This window comes from Panicum virgatum, chromosome 7K (genome assembly GCF_016808335.1).
Source record: "Panicum virgatum strain AP13 chromosome 7K, P.virgatum_v5, whole genome shotgun sequence".
NCBI classification, from domain to species: domain Eukaryota; kingdom Viridiplantae; phylum Streptophyta; class Magnoliopsida; order Poales; family Poaceae; genus Panicum; species Panicum virgatum.
The window spans coordinates 24,905,355-24,923,821 of NC_053142.1; the positions used below are offsets into that span (position 1 = coordinate 24,905,355).

An 18,467-nucleotide genomic window follows, 5' to 3' on the forward strand; every position below is an offset into this window, starting at 1 on the left:
TCCACAATTTATCCCCCAACCCATTCTTTTTCGGCTGGGCCGCCATTCTGCTATCAAGCCCATACTTGGAGCTCATGTTTTTATGATGATTTAATAATATAGTTTCTCATTCAAGAAATTGCAGTAGAAAAAAGCACCTTAGAAAGTGAACACACGCATTGCTGATGATACGTGACAATACCGGATGAAGAATATAGCCGAGTGTCGCTCACCAGTTGAAAACAAGCCAGGTACCGGGTTTTCTTCAAACTAAACTAGTACTTTTAGGGTAGATGGAAGCATAAGAAAATTCTTTAGCACCCGGCACCAAAGGCATGACATAGATACCGGGTGGTGTTATTACTCGGTACTAATCCTTTGGTACCGGGTGATTTTACATCCTGTACCTAAAAATGCTCCACGGATTACTTCAAAAGAAAAATATCTCCCTCTCAATCATAATTGTTGTGTAGGTGAGATAGTAAGAGATCTACACATGAGGCAAGAGGTTGCGAATTCGAATCCTGACCACCACACACATGCGTATTTCGTGTGAAAATCACGTATTCCTCTTCCTGGGTTTAATATATTCTTTTTACCAAAAATGTATTGGTACCGGGTGGAACCTTGATCCGGTACCAAAGAGAGCCTTAGGTACCGGTTGTTTCACCCGGTATCTAAGGCCGAGACTTTTAGTCTCGGTTTTGTAGTACCAAATCGACTTTAGAAACTACTTCAAACCGCACTCGGGAAAAAGAATGAAAGGAAATGACAGAAGTAGACAATACAATTAAGTAGAAAAGAAAGACGAATCGGTCCCTCCTACGACAAGAATCAGTATATCCCTTAGACTCAATCACCTTATATGCCTAACTAAATAGCATTATCTTACTTTATCAACCGGTACCTAAGGTAACAGGTGCTAATGGGCTCTTTAATTTCTAGTAGTGACTGCAGTGTGTCCGAATTGCTTTGCATGCAAGACAGCACACAACTTCATCAGGAACCCAGAGAGTCATCAGTTTAGCGCAATTCTTAATTGTAAGTGAGATCTATGGATTTGACTTAGAGTGTATCCTATAAATTTTCGGTGAGATAGTAAGTGGTATGTGATATCACAACATTTGTGATCTAGGAAGAGGTAGGCCAAGCGGAAGTGGTTCTGTCATTGTCACTGACACGTGGGGCCGGGTCCATATGTTAGTGACCCAACTGCACCATGAGCACTGCAGAGGATCCTGTTCTAGGCCAATGCAAGCCACATGTGCATTGAATGACATCTCACTCAATTTTATTTCAAGGGAATCTAGCATTTTAGTGAAGGGCGTAAGATATACTCTTATTCGTTAGAGATATGATAAATCTAGAAGCACATGTGCATATCATTTATATTATATTATATTGTCCTGCACACATCACAACATCTGAGATATCTACAAGCTAGAAAGGGGCAGGCCAAGCCACATGCATTGAATGCCATCCTACTCAAATTTATTTCAATGGATTCTATATTTTAGTGAAGGGCGCAAGATATACTCTTATTATTTAGGGATATGATGATGAATCTATAAGCACATAGATATCTCATTTATATTGTCCTGAAAACATGATAACATTTGAGGTACGCGATGTCCAAACATCATATCTACAAGCTAGAAAGGTGCAGGCCAACCCAAATGCATTTAATGACATCCCACCTAATTTTTTATTTGAAGGTAGTTTATATTTTAGTTAAAGGTGCAATATATACTCTTAATAGTTAGGGATATGATAAATCTAGAAGCACATACATATCATTTATACTTGAACCACAGTTCAAAGATATGGGTTTTGCACAAAATACCTTGGTCGTTTTAGTTGGTTCTCTTTTCATCCCTGGGACCTCTTTTTTCTATTAGCCCCCTGATTTAAAATGAATATTATTTTAAGATTCCTAGCAATTAAAATTTTTAACTTCAATGAATATCCATTGACATTGTAAGATAAGTGCTACTAGATCCATCCTTGAAAGTACAATAGCTTTCTTGAGAATACCATGTTTTCATAGAAATTGTTGGCCAAAGTTTTGGTGCGATCATATTGACGTTCCACACGACATGTATTTTGGAAGCAAGAGTTTCACCTTATATGAATTGCGAAAATATTTAACTCACCTTCCCCCTAGCCAGTGACGGCGCCTTCTCTAACTCGCTAGTGGTGTCCGTGCCACCTACTCGTTACACTACCTATATCCATCATCTCGCCGGTTGGGTGGACGGCTTTGAGTCGGCGAATTGCTAGAGAGCAGCAATACAAATTTGATGAATGACTGGGGGGGGGGGGGTTAAGGGCTTTGAGTCGGCGACAAAGGATGGGAAAAGACGGGCTAGGCGAGTGAATACATGGCATACATATGTTTCCGGGGTGTTCTCTCAACCAAAATTGAAATATTTCTTTTATTATTTTTCCGACACAATTTATAGTGACTTAACTTCTATAAAATGCACTCAACCAAAATACATATGTTTCCGGGGTGTTCTCTTAACTTCTATTTGCTCTTGTAAAACCAAATCCTATAAAATGCAAAAGCAATATTTTTTACCAGACTATTGAACCATTATTAACTTCTATATCCTTTTTATCATGCACTTTTGGTTTTTTCGTTCTTTCATAAAATCACAATTCATTAGAAGTACCTAAATTATAATACTCTTTTGTGAATTCTAACACAGTGAACAGACATTATTTGACTAGTAGTTCTAAAGGTAACATAGGCGAGATATTTTGCAGGCCTAGGTGTGAACGTTAGACATTCCATGTTCGCCCTAGAACGCGTTGTGTAAGCCCTTGCAGGTGAATGCAAAATTCTAGAGGGACAAATATGTCTATATGTTTGCATTATTATTCAATGCACCCACGTGAAACCCGATGGCGCAGTCCATACTGGTTAGATCATCATGTCTGCAAGTATATCTCTAGGCTATAGTTGGTTAGATACATGGAGATTTTGTCCTTTTTGCACTTATTATTGTGACATCCATAGTTGTCCTCAGAGAGAGAGAGAGAGCAAACCTTGCTGCATTATAAATAGCTAGGTACTGTGCTTATAACCCTTAACAAACACCAAAACTAGTTCAATCATAACACTGAAAGCACTCATGGATGAAAGACCAAAGTTATGCCCTGCTAATGGGCTGAGTGTCATTGTTGTTGATGAAGATAAGCAGCATGCGAACTCTACAAGGTCTATGCTTTGTACACTTAACTATCATGGTAAGTTCCTTCCATTCCGATGTGCAAAATTAAAGTAGAACCCATGGAAGAAAGCCATGCACAGCAGATGTCATTAGACAATTTTTTGTGGGTTATATTTGTGAAACACTCATTTCCACTATGAATGATTTGGCGTGCAGCAATTTTTTTCTTGTGAAATTCCTAATAAACAGAAGTTTCATTCCCAGAGTTTTGTGAACAGATGTTTTATTCCACATGTCGTAACCTCCCCCCCCCCTCTTTTACAGCAACAGCATATACAAGTCCCATAGAAGCACTTGAGTTTCTTGAGGGTCATGCACAAGAGGTTGATTTGGCTTTGGTAGCAGTGAACATGGAAGAGTTGCATGGTTTTCAGTTCCTTGACATAGTTAGGGACGCCCACAAAAATGTTCAAGTGATTAGTAAGTGTCAATTTCTTTCCTAACTTTGAATCAATTCTTTCCAATGTGTGCATTTCCTTTTATTTCTTTGATTTCTCAATTTGTCTCTTTTTTTGATAAATTACTAAAGTATGTCCTAAATTTGAAACAGTGATGTCAAATGAGACCACAATGGATACAATGAAGAGATGCATTAAGCTTGGCGCACGTTTTCTGGTGAACAAGCCTATTGATGCCCACACCATAAATAACTTCTGGCAACATCTTGACTTAAAAGATTATTCAAGGATGGATTATATCAAGAACTTATTACAAGGTTGAAACCAACACTGTTACTAATAATTTTTCTTTTCATAGTTGATAGAAAATATAATATAATGCACTCTCATATGGATCATAAGCATACATGCCCTGCAATGTTTATCAGGTTATAGTAATCATTATCTGTCATCCATGATGAAATCATGAGCATTTGTTTGACCAATAGTGACTTGTACGGCTAAAATACTATTAAAATATAGTGGTTCCAAAATACAATTGATGTGCTATATTTGGCATGCATGTATAGGTAATGGAGAAGCACATGATTTAAGTTATCAGAAGGAGAATACTAAAATGAAGAAAGGTTACATCTGTTGGAATGAATATCTGCACAGGATGTTCCTAGGTGCTCTTGAAATACTTGGAGAAGGTTAATGGATTTCTTACTTGCAACACTTGAATTAGAAATTTCAGTAGAACTTCAGAATTCCAAACTACACAATCCTTTTTGTTTCAGGTGCTGCTTCTCCTAGAAACATAGAGATTCTCATGAATGTGGAAGGTCTTAATTGCAAACATATTGCTTCTCATCTGCAGGTATAAATACATCCATATATATAAAGGAATCAAATCTCCTATATTCTTGAAATAAAACAAATACATGCATGCTAATTGCAACCTCAAAAATAGTTCCATTGACGTACCTATTTGTGCTGGTATTTCTAGTAAATATTTCCTCTTTATGTGACCAATAAGCTAATTGTAAATTGATCTTTCCTCCAGAAATACCGAAAACGGATGGAAGCAGGGGAACAAAACAGTGCATCGGATGCAAGGAAGTTTAGAAATAGAGCCTCAACATCCAAATCTTCAAAGAGTCATCAGGAAGACCCTAACACATCCCTTAATAGTCTGGACATCCAACATGAAGAAATGATAGCTGTGAGCCTTATGATGCAGAACAACATAGATATTATTATGGACAAGATGATGATATTATTATGGACAAGATGAAAAAATTTTGTAAATGTTTGGAAGCTGTCTAAGTATTCCTTTTGATTGGCATGCAGGATGAAGACATGCCCCATGCTCAGACTGGGAGCTTCTTTGACAACAATGCTCATGCTGCAATGCGAAGATCCATTCAATTTGGTACTATGTATGATGAGTCCGAATATTTCTATTATTCTTCTGGTGACGAAGCAACTGAAGATGGAGTAGATATGATGGAAGATGGCGCAAGTGCTTCTAGTTTTACTGCACAAGTTAGCACTGCTGAAACTTTCTCTATAGATGGCACTAAGGACATCTTGAACAATAATAATAGTTCCGAGAAGCAAGCTCGCCATGGTGAAAAGGTGGGCAAAGCTATGATGCTTGTGGACTATTCAGACTCTGCGGACGCTGAGATATAGGAGTATGCTTGGTTATAAGAGGAGCAAGACAATAGAGATGGCAGTAGTTCCAAGAGAGATGAAGTACCTATAATCATGCTTAAACTACCAGTGCAACTATCCAGTAAATGGTGTGCATGTGTAGTAGTGTTTGTGTCATCGTGTTTATGAGAAATAAGATATCATATATGATATATATGCCTAAAAGTTATAATAATAGGAGATTTTCAAAAGTGATGTTTTCTACTGGAATTGTGAAATCTTTGAACAATAAGATAGCGACAAATTGTGTATCCTGATGAAGTTTAAAGTTCAATCCGCTACAAACCCTATTTAGTACGTAAGATCAAATAACTTCATCTGTGGTTGGGCGGTGCTAGTCTAAATACACGCTGTTGTAAAAAAAAACAGCTAGACTATACACACTGTAGATGATCTCTTTTCTGGCATAACAGATGCGTATCTTCTCATAACGAAATCTGAGCCAAGCTCAAGCATTCTATTGGGCCACATCGCTTTAAATTCTTAGGCGTCATATCTTCCATCTACGATCAAAAACAGCACAGGCACCATCTCATCCTCTCGAAGCTTCGGGTTCCGTCGCGCATTGCGTCCCGGCCAGCTGGCAGAACGAGCTTAGAGCTCTTTCCTTCTTGCCGTCCGTCCCTTCCCGTAGTATCCCCTTGTCCTTCATGGCAGACGGCATGAGAGCTTCCTTCCTCGCTGCTCCTCTCCCTCCATATCATCTTAATCGATGGAGAAACTGCAGGCCATCAGGTGGATTCAGTTTGAGGTGCAAGAAGATGGATTTGGACTGTGGAGGTCGAGGCAAAGAAAGAGTGGAGAAGTCACTCTGTGGCAAAGCTGGTTCGCCATCAGTTGGTGCTCTCGCGTGCAATCAAGCTAGCAAGCTCGGAAAGCTTGCATGCGGCTGCACTGGTTGAGTCGATGTCGACATGGGAGATGCACAACATGTGCTCGATTATTTGCCTATGAGAGCTGATGTTGCTGATTCTCCTCCCCCATGTCCCTTGCAGTGCGTTGTGTTTTTATCTATTGATTATATTCTACTACAAGTTGCAGTATGTTATGTAAGCAAGCTTGAATGCTTGATTGCTATATCAAAATCCAGCTCGGGCGCCACTTGATACAAGCAAAGCTGCAGGGTGTTCTGCGTTGCCTTCCTTAAGATCATGGCCAAGAACATCACTGATGATCCCCCGTTATTTCATTTGTTCAAGGTAGATTTCTCAGAAAAGCAGCAATTCTCTACTTAACATCATAGGTAATTCCTTACTCTTTTATTCTATAGCTTTTGATAAGTGAGTCAACTATTGTTGTATGTGCATATTATATTCATATGACTGATTTCACACGCCATGCTGAGGAGTCACGTACTCAGGAAATCAATAGGTTATCTAAATGTTAAATTAGATTATGTGTGGAAACATAAAAAAATGTAAAAGAAAATGATGTAATTTTAGGCGTTATAACTTATAATGGCTCTTACTCATAATATTCGGTTATGTGGCATGGGGTCAACAATATATGGCTCATCCCTCTCAGCCACATCATTCTCTCCCTCTTGAAGCAAAGCTGTCCTCGACTTTGCTGTTATGCGAAAAGCCTTTTTCTCACTACTACAAAATTCCATTAACCGAGGCGCTTTAAAATTGCCTCGGAGACGGGCATGTTAAAAAACCGCCTTGGTTAATACCTTCGATTAACCGAGGCGATCATTTTTTATTAACAGAGGTGGTTGCAGAAAACCGCCTCGCAAAATCGATTAATCGAGGCGGGCACTAGTTTCAACACATGATGAACTCCCTTGTGCTCAAATGAATAATGGTTAGAATGACCACCATGTGTTGCATCAACATCAAACTACCATGATCTTCCAAACAACAAATGACATGCATTCGTAGAAACAGCATCGCAGTCCACAGTGTCCATATAATTACCCATGGAAAATTTGACCCTAACCTTGTGAGTAACTTTCTGTGTACTACTTTCATTCATCCATTGCATATAACATGGTGTTGGAAGCCTCCGTGTAGACAAAGATAAAGCATGCACAATATCTAAACTAATAGCATTAGTGAAACTATCACCATCAATAATTTGCTTGCATACCTTATCCTAAATTTTGCATTCCCATTGAAATATATTGGAACGCGGCCCTTTCACATCAACAGTAATATCATCACTACGTACTTCATGCGCCAACATTGATAACCCATTCGAAACAGCTTCGGTGTCATTAATTTCTAGTTGAAACGCACTCCGTCACTGCCCCAGTTTCTCAACAGTAATATTAGCACTCTCATCCTTTTGGACCAGCAAGTTTAAACCCTCTTTCGGACCTTCTTCATTCACTTCATCAGTGATAGATTTGTCTTTGCCTTGCTGTTTCGACAAAGAAGAATTTTCAAAAACAACTATCTCATCCCTTTTCTCTTGCCGGATCAGCACTTTTTGCTTATGCAATCTCATCTTATCACTAACAATTCATTGTTTACTGCAAGTGTCAAAAGAAGGCACCACACCACGTCTTTGTCGTTGTATTGAAGAAAAACCACCACTCCCACTTATAGTCTCCTTCAGCAGAACATTCATACTAGTAGAATCCCTTTCATGTATGTAAAAAGAATTATTAACAAACTTAGGCTTCTTCTTGTCATGCTTGAGTGTAGTATCTCCTTGCTTAAGAACTTTCAAGCAAACATATCCAATTATAAATTCACTCCAAGATGAAAGTGAACTCTTCTTACTGCCAAAATAATTTTATAATATGTTTCAAATTTTGAATCACCATATTTCTAGGGTCAGAATAATAAAGACAAGATTTTAACTAGTGTGTCAATTGTCCAACCTATAAGATGGTTGTGTTGATACCGTTTTTTGGCACGTGTCAATCTATTGGGCAAGTCTGATGGAGGATGGGCCGGCGCTAGATCGAAGGAAAAGAAAGAACATATTGCACCTTTGGGCTAAGAGGAGGCGTCGGAGCCGATGGAGCTATGGAAGGAGCTGGCGAATGAAGATGGCAAGTTATCTCTTAGATTTTGTTCTATTTAAATTAGGCAAGTGTGTTTCGTGTGTTGCAAGTTGTAATCTCGCTGTATCGGCAAGGGAGATTAGGGTTAGGCTATAAATAGCTGACCTCCGTCATTTGTAGACTTTGATCAATCATATCCAAACAAAGCCTTTACATTCAAAGCAATCTACTTTTCCGCACGGCGACTTCGCCTTAGATGCAGTAGTTTTTCTCTTTACGAGTTCTTCTCAACAGGTATGTTCCATCGCTTATTGAAAAGTTCCAAGTAGAGTTGTGTAGATGGATTCAAGTTGACGGCGCATCGCTTCTTCCTCCATCTATGGCGCTCAAAGTTATCGAGCATGCTAGATCCGCCTGGCAGGGTTTAGCTGTTCACCAGTTATCGAGCATATGTTAGATCCGTCCGACGGGGTCTAACTGTTCACCAATAATCGAGCTCTTCAGATCAAGTTCTACGGTGTCTGGTTTGCTCACCAGTTATCGGTAAAAGTTGGCGATCTGTTAGATTAATTTGATCCGTTAGTCTAACTTGTTGTTGCTTTTACCACCAAGATATCGATGTATGCTTAGATCTTGCTAAATTATTTTCAATTTAGATTGTTTTAAGTTTATATCATAGTTATCCAGCTTAGATCTATTCGCCATCGGCTCTAATTGTGTCAGATTTGACCGTAGCCGATTGGAATTGGATCTAGGTGTTGCATGCAGGTTACGTCGCTATGAGCGTGGCCTGTCTTCCCCCAAATTGGCTGCACGATGGCTGATCCGCGTGTGCCCATCGTTATAACCCTCCCTAGAATTTAACCTCCACCTTCCTTGTCAATTGCAGGTCAAATTGATTGGCACACCTAGCGCACTGTACGCGCGTCGATTGGGTTCGGTACGTCAGAGCAAAGCAGATCTCCCCGGCCCTAGCGTACGTAGAGCGTGAGAGTCCCCCTATGGTGGGATTTTCGAGTCAACAGATTGGGATGAGAATATGTTGTTAGAAGTGTACATCGTGTCCATAGACTTGACTTTGTACCCTATAAAGTTTTGAGCCGTATCTGAAACTCAATTGTTTTATTTATTGAGTAAATTAATGTATTGAATTGAACATACCACCACACTAATCACTTTACATGTTTTACCATGCCAAATATATTAACTCTAATGGAATGTTGGTTCTTCTAACAATTGAATGCACACAATTTGGACTTTCGTATTTAAATCCAATATGTGATGGGGTCCTATAAAGGAAAATAATTTAAACAGTTAGAATCCTCACATATATATTGACTAAAGCTATAAATGCTTACACATATTTTCCACATGTTAGTTGCATAGAAGCAATTAATAAAACATATATTATTCCATCCATAAATATAAGGGGCTATTACGTTTTTACCCCTATTTTCATTAAGAATTGTGATTTTACCCTTATTTTTCCAACCTTTGTGATTTTACCCCTTTTTTATGAAAACGAAGAGAGAGTTTACCCCCTATTCCATGAACAGGACTTAACGGTGTGAAATGAGCTGGTAGAAGACGAGTTTACCCTTTATGATTTTGCCCCTATTTTTGTAAACACTATGTAATTTTACCCCCAACTTAGCATTAAACATATCGGGGATATTTTGCTACAGTTACAGAAGGCCAGCATTTGTGTTTTAGAATTGCCTCTACAATTTTTCCATAGGAGAGAGTATTTCTTACATTTGTACCAATTTTACATACATCGTATGATAGGTCGGACTGGCGGGATGTACAAAAAAAACAGTCTTGCCTTTGCCTCACATTCTTCGCAACATTCTCTCCTTATGGCAGCCGGATCCCATTTGTCATCCTTAACCTCCCGTTCCCATCTGCTTTGCGTGCGCAGGAGGCCACCCTGCTGGTCATCACCGTGGCATAGCAGTTCCGCGGTGTTTCTCTCCTTTCCACTCTTTCTTTCGCTCCCGCATCCCCTATTATTGGCGCCAATTTAAGGCCAACACACGAACGCACTCGAATGTGCGGCGAACAGCGGCACACCTTGCAGCGCCGCGGCACCAACTGGTCAGGCCGGTATGGTGGACCGGTTAGACTGGTTTCACCGGGGAGCCCGAAGAAGATCCAACGAGCTCACCCGGAAGGGACTCCGTCAGGGCAAACACACCTTAGGTTGTCCTAGGCTCGGTAGGCCAGTTAGGGTGTCCTCAAACATCATAGAGACAAGAGAAGAACATCACATAGAGGTTGGAAAAGATTAGGGTAAGAAAAAAAGATAAAATGATGTGTTTTTAATCGATTGGATGCCTCAATCGGCCACGACCCTTTATATTTATAAGGTGGGGAGGTCTTGCCCCGCAAGATATCCTTTTACAGATCTAAATCTATAAAAATTCCTAATTGTACTCGGACTCTAGCTAGACCAGTCAGATCGATCGAGCCTACCGGTCAGACCGATCGGCTCTTACCGGACCGGTATAGGAAACAGACCGGTCAGACCGCCTGCACGTACCGGTCAGACCGGTCACTGATAATTTTGGTTGTCAACATATGCCCCATGTTTCTTGGTAGTGCTTGCGTGCCAAAAAAACAATCTTCTGGACCAAAATTGTCTAAGGGCGATGATTAATAATACATCGGCTATTTTTTGTGCTAAGGGCGATAAAAATTATTGGCCATGACATGCTTTACTTCAAGTTGATGATGAAACAACTTGCTTCGGTCTCCATCTTTTCTTTGTGGTTGGTAATTTTATTGGCACGACCTCCACTTACTGCGCCATTGATTTTTTCTTGCGCAAACATTGTAACTTCCTTTTTCAGTGTGAGATAAGCCTGGAGAACACCACTTTAGCTGTAAATACTTCAAATCTTGCTTCACATTCTTCTCACCCTCCTTGCTGCAATCAATATTCTTTTTGACCAGATTATTGCTAATCGGTTTTTGTGAGGTACAACTCAGATATATAGAAGGATATTGAATATAATATAATTCATATGCATTCTATTATAATTCAAAAGTGTATAATAACCAGGCCAACACTATGGAGCAACCGGCCTTCAATATGACATAACATCACTATTACCTTAACATGATTGAGAATCCGATTGCTCACCAGATAGATGTTGACTTTGCATCCTTGACTTTGTTTGTCCATCCCTTCTGCTCCTGGGAGGCTCTCTCTTTCTCATATTTGGCCAAGACCTCCTCGAAGCTCGGCCTTGTTTTATTTTTGGCCTTGGAAGAACTTCCAAACCTGCTGGAAGCACCGATCGGACCGGTCTGAGTACCGGTCAGACCGGTCGGCGTACTGGTCAGACCGGTCTGAGAACCGGTTAGACCAGTTGGCTTCTCGCCGGTCTTTTCTTTTTTGTATTGCCCACGAGCTGAACTTGATCGTTGTTCAGCTATATTGTTTGAAATATACTCATCACTGGGACAATTTGGTCAACAGAACTAGCTGATATTTCTTCAATGGTCGGCTTTTCTTTATCTTGTATCAAATCTGAATTTTTATTCAATCATCCATCTTTTTTGACACAGTACACTTGCTTGATCACCTTGTGTTTCTTTTTCTATATAGACCGATCTTTTTTATCAAAACGGTCATTATTGGTAGGTGATGGCTTACTAATTGCCGGCTCCCTGTAGGTAATATAATTTTGGCACAAATATATACAAAGAGGCCGCATATATGAATTATGAAACCATGATGGACAATAATAAGGCATACTAAAATAAACACTCCATGGCATATTCATAGGTGATCTATATGATGAAAACGGCATCGATGTAGGAAAATTATTCCACTTCCGATTTCGATGATGGACTTGATGTTTTGGAGTTTTGTTGAAATTTCTAGCCTGACTAGCATGTTTCATATCCTTTTGTTGTGAAAATTTTGCCGGAAGCTTCTTATTTGGCTTCGGCATTATCCTTTTCATGCTTATGACAGCTTTTGGATTCAAAAATTTTTCAAACACCAATATCAGGTTTCTTAGGTTTAACCATCTTTGGCTTTGATTTATTTTACGAAACTCTAGAAGAAGCGGTTAGACTGGTTGGAGAACCGGTCAGACCGGTTGCTGTACAACTGGCACCTTTGCCTTTGTTTTGTTACCTCCGGAGCGTAGAAGTACTAGACTTAGTTTTTGTGCTCTTGCTAGGGGAATTTGGTTCGACAATTTCGGCTTGAGACGGCCAAATTGTATCTTGACCAGCAACATCACAAGTTGGCAAATCATTGCAAGGATTATTAGTTGGCTTTTTAATAGTCGATTTTTGAATAACAAAACTTGCAACTGAACTATCTTCTTTATCAATTAAATACTTGACAAAATGAGATATAACATAAGATAAAGTACCTGGGGATTGCATCTCCCATCAATACATCGATGGTAGATGGTGGTTGCAACTCCTTTATCTTAACGACTCCTTGCTTTGTTGTATGAAAGCAAGAGAAAAGTAGACCAATGACTACTCTGTCGTATTCTCACCCATAATCCTTGCTAGAGTTTGACAAATCGGCCATGATAGCCTGATTCTCATTCCCCAACAGAGTCGTCAAAATTATATTGGTGTCGATTTAGAGCCAACACACGAACACACTCAAACGTGCGGTGAATAGCGGCGCACCTTGCAGTGCTGCGGCATCAACCGGTTAGCCCGGTGTGGTGGACCGGTCAGACTAGTTTCGTCGGGGAGCCCGACGAAGATCCAACGAATGCTCGTCTGGGAGGGACCCCGTCAGAGAAAGCGTACCTTGGGTTGCCCTAGGCTCAGCAGGCCAGCTAGGGAGTCCTCAAATGTCGTAGAGATGAGAGAAGAACAACATATTGAGGTTGGAAAAGATTAGGGTAAGGAAAAAAGGTAAAAAGATAAAATGATGTGTTTTTGATCGATTGGATGCCTCAATCGACCGTGGCCCTTTATAATTTATAAGATGGGAAGGTCTTCCCTGCAAGATATCCTTTTACATATCTAAATCTATAAAAATCCCTAATTATACTCGGACTCCAGCTAGACCGGTCAGACCAGTCGAGCCTTACCGGATCGGGCTATATGAAACAAACTGGTCAGATCGCCTGCACATACCAGTGAGACCCAGTGGCGAATCCAGCGTGGGGGCTCCAGCCCCCTACCCCCATGCACTCCATTCGAACCCCCACAAGCCCCCTCAGCATTTTTTAGCCATGAGTGAAGAGAAGGAAGGAAAGAAGGAAGAAGAAGAAGAAAATGAGAGGAAGAAGGAGGAGAAGGAAAAAAATGAGCACCCTCTACCCACAAATGCTAGATCCGCCCCTGGTCAGGCCGCTCACTGCCAATTTTAGTCGTCAACACCTGGCTCCTTGCTCTCCTCTCTCTCCCATCAAAGCCAAACAGAAGACCAGCGCAGGTGCAGGGGCTAGCTGGATTTAGGCAGTGAGCCGGCCAGGCTCTGCTCAGCTGTGGTGCTTCTCGATGGAGCAGGGCCCTACGTGGGGACATGGTTGTGCAGCTCCTACAGCTCGAGCGGCCGGAGCAGGGCCTAGGAAAGTGGAGCAGCCGGTCGACCCTAGTAGGGACGTGCGCCCACCGCTGGCAGTCGGCTTAGAGCTGAGTCACGCACCCGCATTTCTCCCTGGCACGGTTGCGTGCCGTGGCACCTCTCCCAAATCCACCGCCGCCCTGGAATCGCCTCTGCCGCCGCTTGCAGTATCGTGAGGGAGAGGAGGGTCGCGCGAGAGGGGTCTGCGGGGGGTATAGTCTCCACGGATAAGGGGTATTGGTGTCTTTCCACCCTATTACAAAGGGTTTTTCTTTTTCTTTTAAATCATTTATTTCAGATATGTCTAACAGAGTTAAAAGGAGGGGCAAACGGAGTCTTTGTTTTCATAAAACAGGGATAAAATCACAAAGTTGTGGAAAGTAGGGACCGATCGGTTCTTTCTAGGATCAAGAACCGAGAAATTTTGGTTTTAGTTGGTTTGGTTCGGTTCCGGTTCTAACCGAACTAACTGAAGCAATATCAAAATAGTCATAGAACACATGTTGAGAAGAAGGGGGAAAATTTTCTGGATCTCGTCGGGGCTTGTCTGCAGTGCCGGTGACTGCAGTTGCACATCTAGCCTGGCGCTCCCCCTGCCGCCGAGCGCCACCGACAAGCCTGCAGAGGAGAGCCTCGCCGCGACGCTGCTGCAGACTTGCCTGCAGGGGATCGCCGCGTGCTTGGCTTGCCGAGGACTGCCGTCGCCCTGCCTACGTGCCGCGCGCCGCCCTGCCTCCGTGCCACAGCGCGAGCGTCCGCACGCAGGATGCCGGGAGTTGGGCACAACCGCGGAGGGTGGAGAGGGGCGGCCTGGACTGGCCGGCCGGCGGTGGGGGTCGGGGACGGCGATGGGGGCCGGGGACATCGGGAGCTGGCGAGCTAGCTGGCGGTGAGGGGGAGGAGGGGCGCCGCGCGGGGTGGAGATGGGCAGCCGGGCGGGCGGGTGGCAGGGTGGGAGCAATGCCCAGGGAGGGGGCGGCGCCGCGGCGGGGTGGAGAGCCAGGGAAGGGGCAGGCGGCAGGAGTGGGGAGGCAGGGAGAGGTGGGGGACTAGAGAGTGAGGTGGGGATGTGGGCTAGCTAGGGTTAGAACGGCTGGATGGGCCGCCGGTTTGGGCCATTTGGTCTTCGTGGTGTAACTTTGCATATGGGCTCAGTTCCTCGGTTAACCGAGTTCAGGAACCGAACCGAACCGAAAATTTCGGTTCCTGAGAACTAGGAACCGAATAGAGAACCGAAATTCTCGATTCCGGTTCTTTCGGTTCCGGTTCTCGGTTAGTTTGGTTCAATCCTCGGTTCTCGATTAAATTTTCCCAGCCCGAGGTAAAATCAAAATTAGCTTTCAGAGTAGGGGTAAGAAACAAATTCCCCTAAATATAAGGACCTCCGGACTTTAAAATTTATCCACAAATGTAAGGACTTCTAGCATAATTGACTAGAATAGGCAGGATTTAATTACATCATTTATACCAGTGTTCACCTTGATGGTTCTTCTAACAATTGGATTAACATAATTTGGACTATTCTATCAAATTCCAATACGTGATGGGGTCCTATATAGGAAAATAATTAAAATAGTTAGGACTCACACATATATAGGGACTAAAACTATAAGTGCTTGCACATATTGGCCACATGTTAGTTGCACATAAGAAATTAATAAAACATATACCCTTTCATCTATAAATGTAAGGACTTCCAAGCTTCAAAATTTATGCACAAATGTAAGGACTTCTGGCATAATCCACGAGAATAGGAAAAAAATATTATATTATTTATATAATTGCTTAGCTAGATAGTTGGTTCTTCTCACAATTCGATGCACATAATTTGGACTTTTGTGTTAATTCCAATTTGTGAAGAGGTCCTATATATGAAAATAATTAAAATAGTTAGGACCAACACATATATAGTGACTAAACTTTAACTGTTTGCACATATTGGCGACATGTTAGTTGCATATAAGCAATTAAGAAAACATATACTCTTCCGTCCATAAATATAAATGCAAGGACTTCTGGGCTTCAAAATTTGTCCACAAATGTCCGTCCATTAATGTAAGCACTTCTGTGTCCACAAATATCCGTCCATAAATGTAAGGACTTCCGGGCTTCAAAATTTGTCCAAAAATTGTGTCACTCTGATCTAGGTCCTTGATTGAGGGGTACTTGCGTCTTTTCCCTCCCTGCCTAAGTAGTCATAAATGCTAGAAGTACTTAATAATGGATGGAGAGAGTAGAAACGAACATATATGGGGCCTTTTTTTTCTCTATTTATAGGTAATAGCTTCTTCAGGTGTTTCCAAAAAAAAAAGATTGGAGCATAAAACGCTGTGTAGCTTGTATCAAATGGGTACTCAAAGAATAGGACGACCTAGTGATAAGCTTAGTGTCATAGTTGTGGATGAAAATCTATGCCATGCCAACACTGCAAGACGCGTGCTTGTTAAACTTGACTTTCAAGGTAAATATCTAAACAAATCTATGCAGCCACATGGAGCAAAAACGGTGTGCATACAAACTCTTATCCATGTTTTATAGATCTATGTTTCTAAAAGTTGTCAGCTTCGAGAAACTTCTATTTTGAAAGATTATTTCTCACCATTCAGTGCAAAGAAAACCCCTAAATGTTTCTCCCATCTGTTTCAGTGATGGTTTATACAAGTCCCGTTGAAGCACTCAGGTTTCTTAAGGACCACATAAAAGATATTGATTTTGCATTGGCGGCGGTGAACATGAAAGAGATGCATGGTTTTCAGTTCCTCGACATTTCCAGGAAGTCCCATAAAAACCTTCAAGTGATCAGTAAGTAGGCAGTTTACGAATTATGAATCTTGCATAAGCATGTATAGATGCAGGTTTTTGTTTATTTCTATTTATTATTTACATGGCGGAGTAAATTTTCTAAAATTTTCAAGATACTTTCATTTTCTGAACCAGTGATGTCAGTTGATTTGACGTGGCCAACAATGAAGAGAAGTGTCGAGCTTGGTGCACGTTTTTTGGTCAAGAAGCCTCTCGATGCAAATACGATAAATAACATATGGCAACATCTTGACCTAAAATTCTATTGGTGGGAGAAGATTGAATACTTATTCCAAGGTTGGAGCTAACGTGGCACATACTGACTCTTTTCTCTGATGTGACCAACAAAAAGGAAGAGATTATGTCCTTTATACAACAAAAACATGATAAGGAAAAGAGAAAAGCGTTTATTAACTCCAATAATATTAATATTAATTACGATGTTGCATGTGAATACATATAGGTATTGAAGCAAAAACCGATGATGTATTTGAGAGTGAAAACAAACTTAGAGAAGGTAAAAAGAAGGTAGCTCATCTCATGTGGACCCCATTTCTGCAGAAGAAATTTTTATATGCTCTTGAACTACTTGGGGAAGGTACAATTATCTCTATTTGTATGGTGCCTCACAACTTCTCCATTTCAGATAGATAGTGGATTATATATGCATGTCAATTTTATTTCAGCCGCGACTCCAGGGAAGATACAGCTGATCATGAATGTAAACTCCATTGGTCGCAAACAAATTTCAGCTCATCTTCAGGTACATGCATACTATTCTTAATAATATACGCACACCACATAACATGAGCTATAATGAGTTCATATAGGTTGTCTCTTTGAATAGCAATTTTATTAATTGTACGGCAAATGTTTCTGTCAGAAACACCGAAAGAAGGCCGAGAAAGAATTACGTAACACAGATGCAAAGAAGTGTAGCAATGACCCTGAGATCCATCCAACAAATATATCTGTGAGCTAATTAATTATGCAGAGCTCGATCATATATTTATACTCAAAAAAATAAATGTTGTATGCCTGGGTAGCTGTATAATATGATCATTGTTTTGCCTGTAGGATGAAGAAATGTCCTGGGATGAGACAGCAGGAAACACCCAAGAAACACAAGGCAAGACAGTGTATGAAGCAATGCGAAGAGCCTTGCAGCTTGGGACTGTTTTCGATGAATCGCAGCTACCCAATGATCCTTTTGGCAGACAAGCAAGCAAAGGTGAAGTAGATATGACGGGAGATGGCTATGGTCGAGGTGATTGGACATGTGCATTTGGTGATAACAGTGTAGTATCTGAAACACAAAATGCTGATGACGCAAAAGAGGTCATGGGTAGTAATTGTGATTCAGACAAGCAGGTTCCTAATGGTGATGCGCAGGCACAAGTTGTGAAGCTTGTGACCTATTCAGACTCTGAAGATGGTGAAGCGTTTTAAACTAAGGCAGCAGTGGTTTGTATAGGGGAAGTACTTATAAACTGTCAACAGTCGTATGGTGTTCAGCATGGACTGAATTTCCCATGCATGACAGCGGTATAAACTGTCAACAGTCGTATGGTGTTCAGCATGGGCTGAATTTCCCATGCATGACAGCGGCAGTATCCTCTCATAGTCTTATAATAAGATTCCAAGTTTTGAGTGCTGCAATAGAAATGCTGTAGTTCTTCTGATCCAAACCGTGGTATCCTCCGCCACTAATGGCAAACTCACTAGAGCTACTCATTCATTCGTAAATGGTAACAAAATGCACTTCACAAGAGCAAATCCATAGAGTACATTCCAGCTTTAGGGACTCCATGGTAGGAGTCATGGATTTGAGCGAACTCCTT

The 18,467-nt window shown here is 41.2% G+C and overlaps 2 protein-coding genes across 2 annotated transcripts; both read left to right on the plus strand.

Moving 5' to 3' along the window:
* The first annotated feature begins 3,116 nt into the window (after positions 1–3,116).
* Positions 3,117–5,290, plus strand: LOC120640039 (two-component response regulator ORR29-like). Its single transcript, XM_039915934.1, has 6 exons — positions 3,117–3,231; positions 3,480–3,635; positions 3,766–3,930; positions 4,183–4,305; positions 4,393–4,472; positions 4,946–5,290. Exons 1-6 carry the CDS (start codon positions 3,117–3,119, stop codon positions 5,288–5,290), a joined length of 984 nt encoding a protein of 327 aa, XP_039771868.1.
* A 10,880-nt stretch (positions 5,291–16,170) lies between these two features.
* On the plus strand, positions 16,171–18,075 carry LOC120640040 (two-component response regulator ORR29-like). Its single transcript, XM_039915935.1, has 7 exons — positions 16,171–16,285; positions 16,471–16,626; positions 16,762–16,929; positions 17,090–17,224; positions 17,313–17,389; positions 17,510–17,599; positions 17,704–18,075. The coding sequence occupies exons 1-7, from the start codon at positions 16,171–16,173 to the stop codon at positions 18,073–18,075; spliced, it is 1,113 nt and encodes a 370-aa protein (XP_039771869.1).
* The last annotated feature ends 392 nt before the right edge of the window (positions 18,076–18,467 follow it).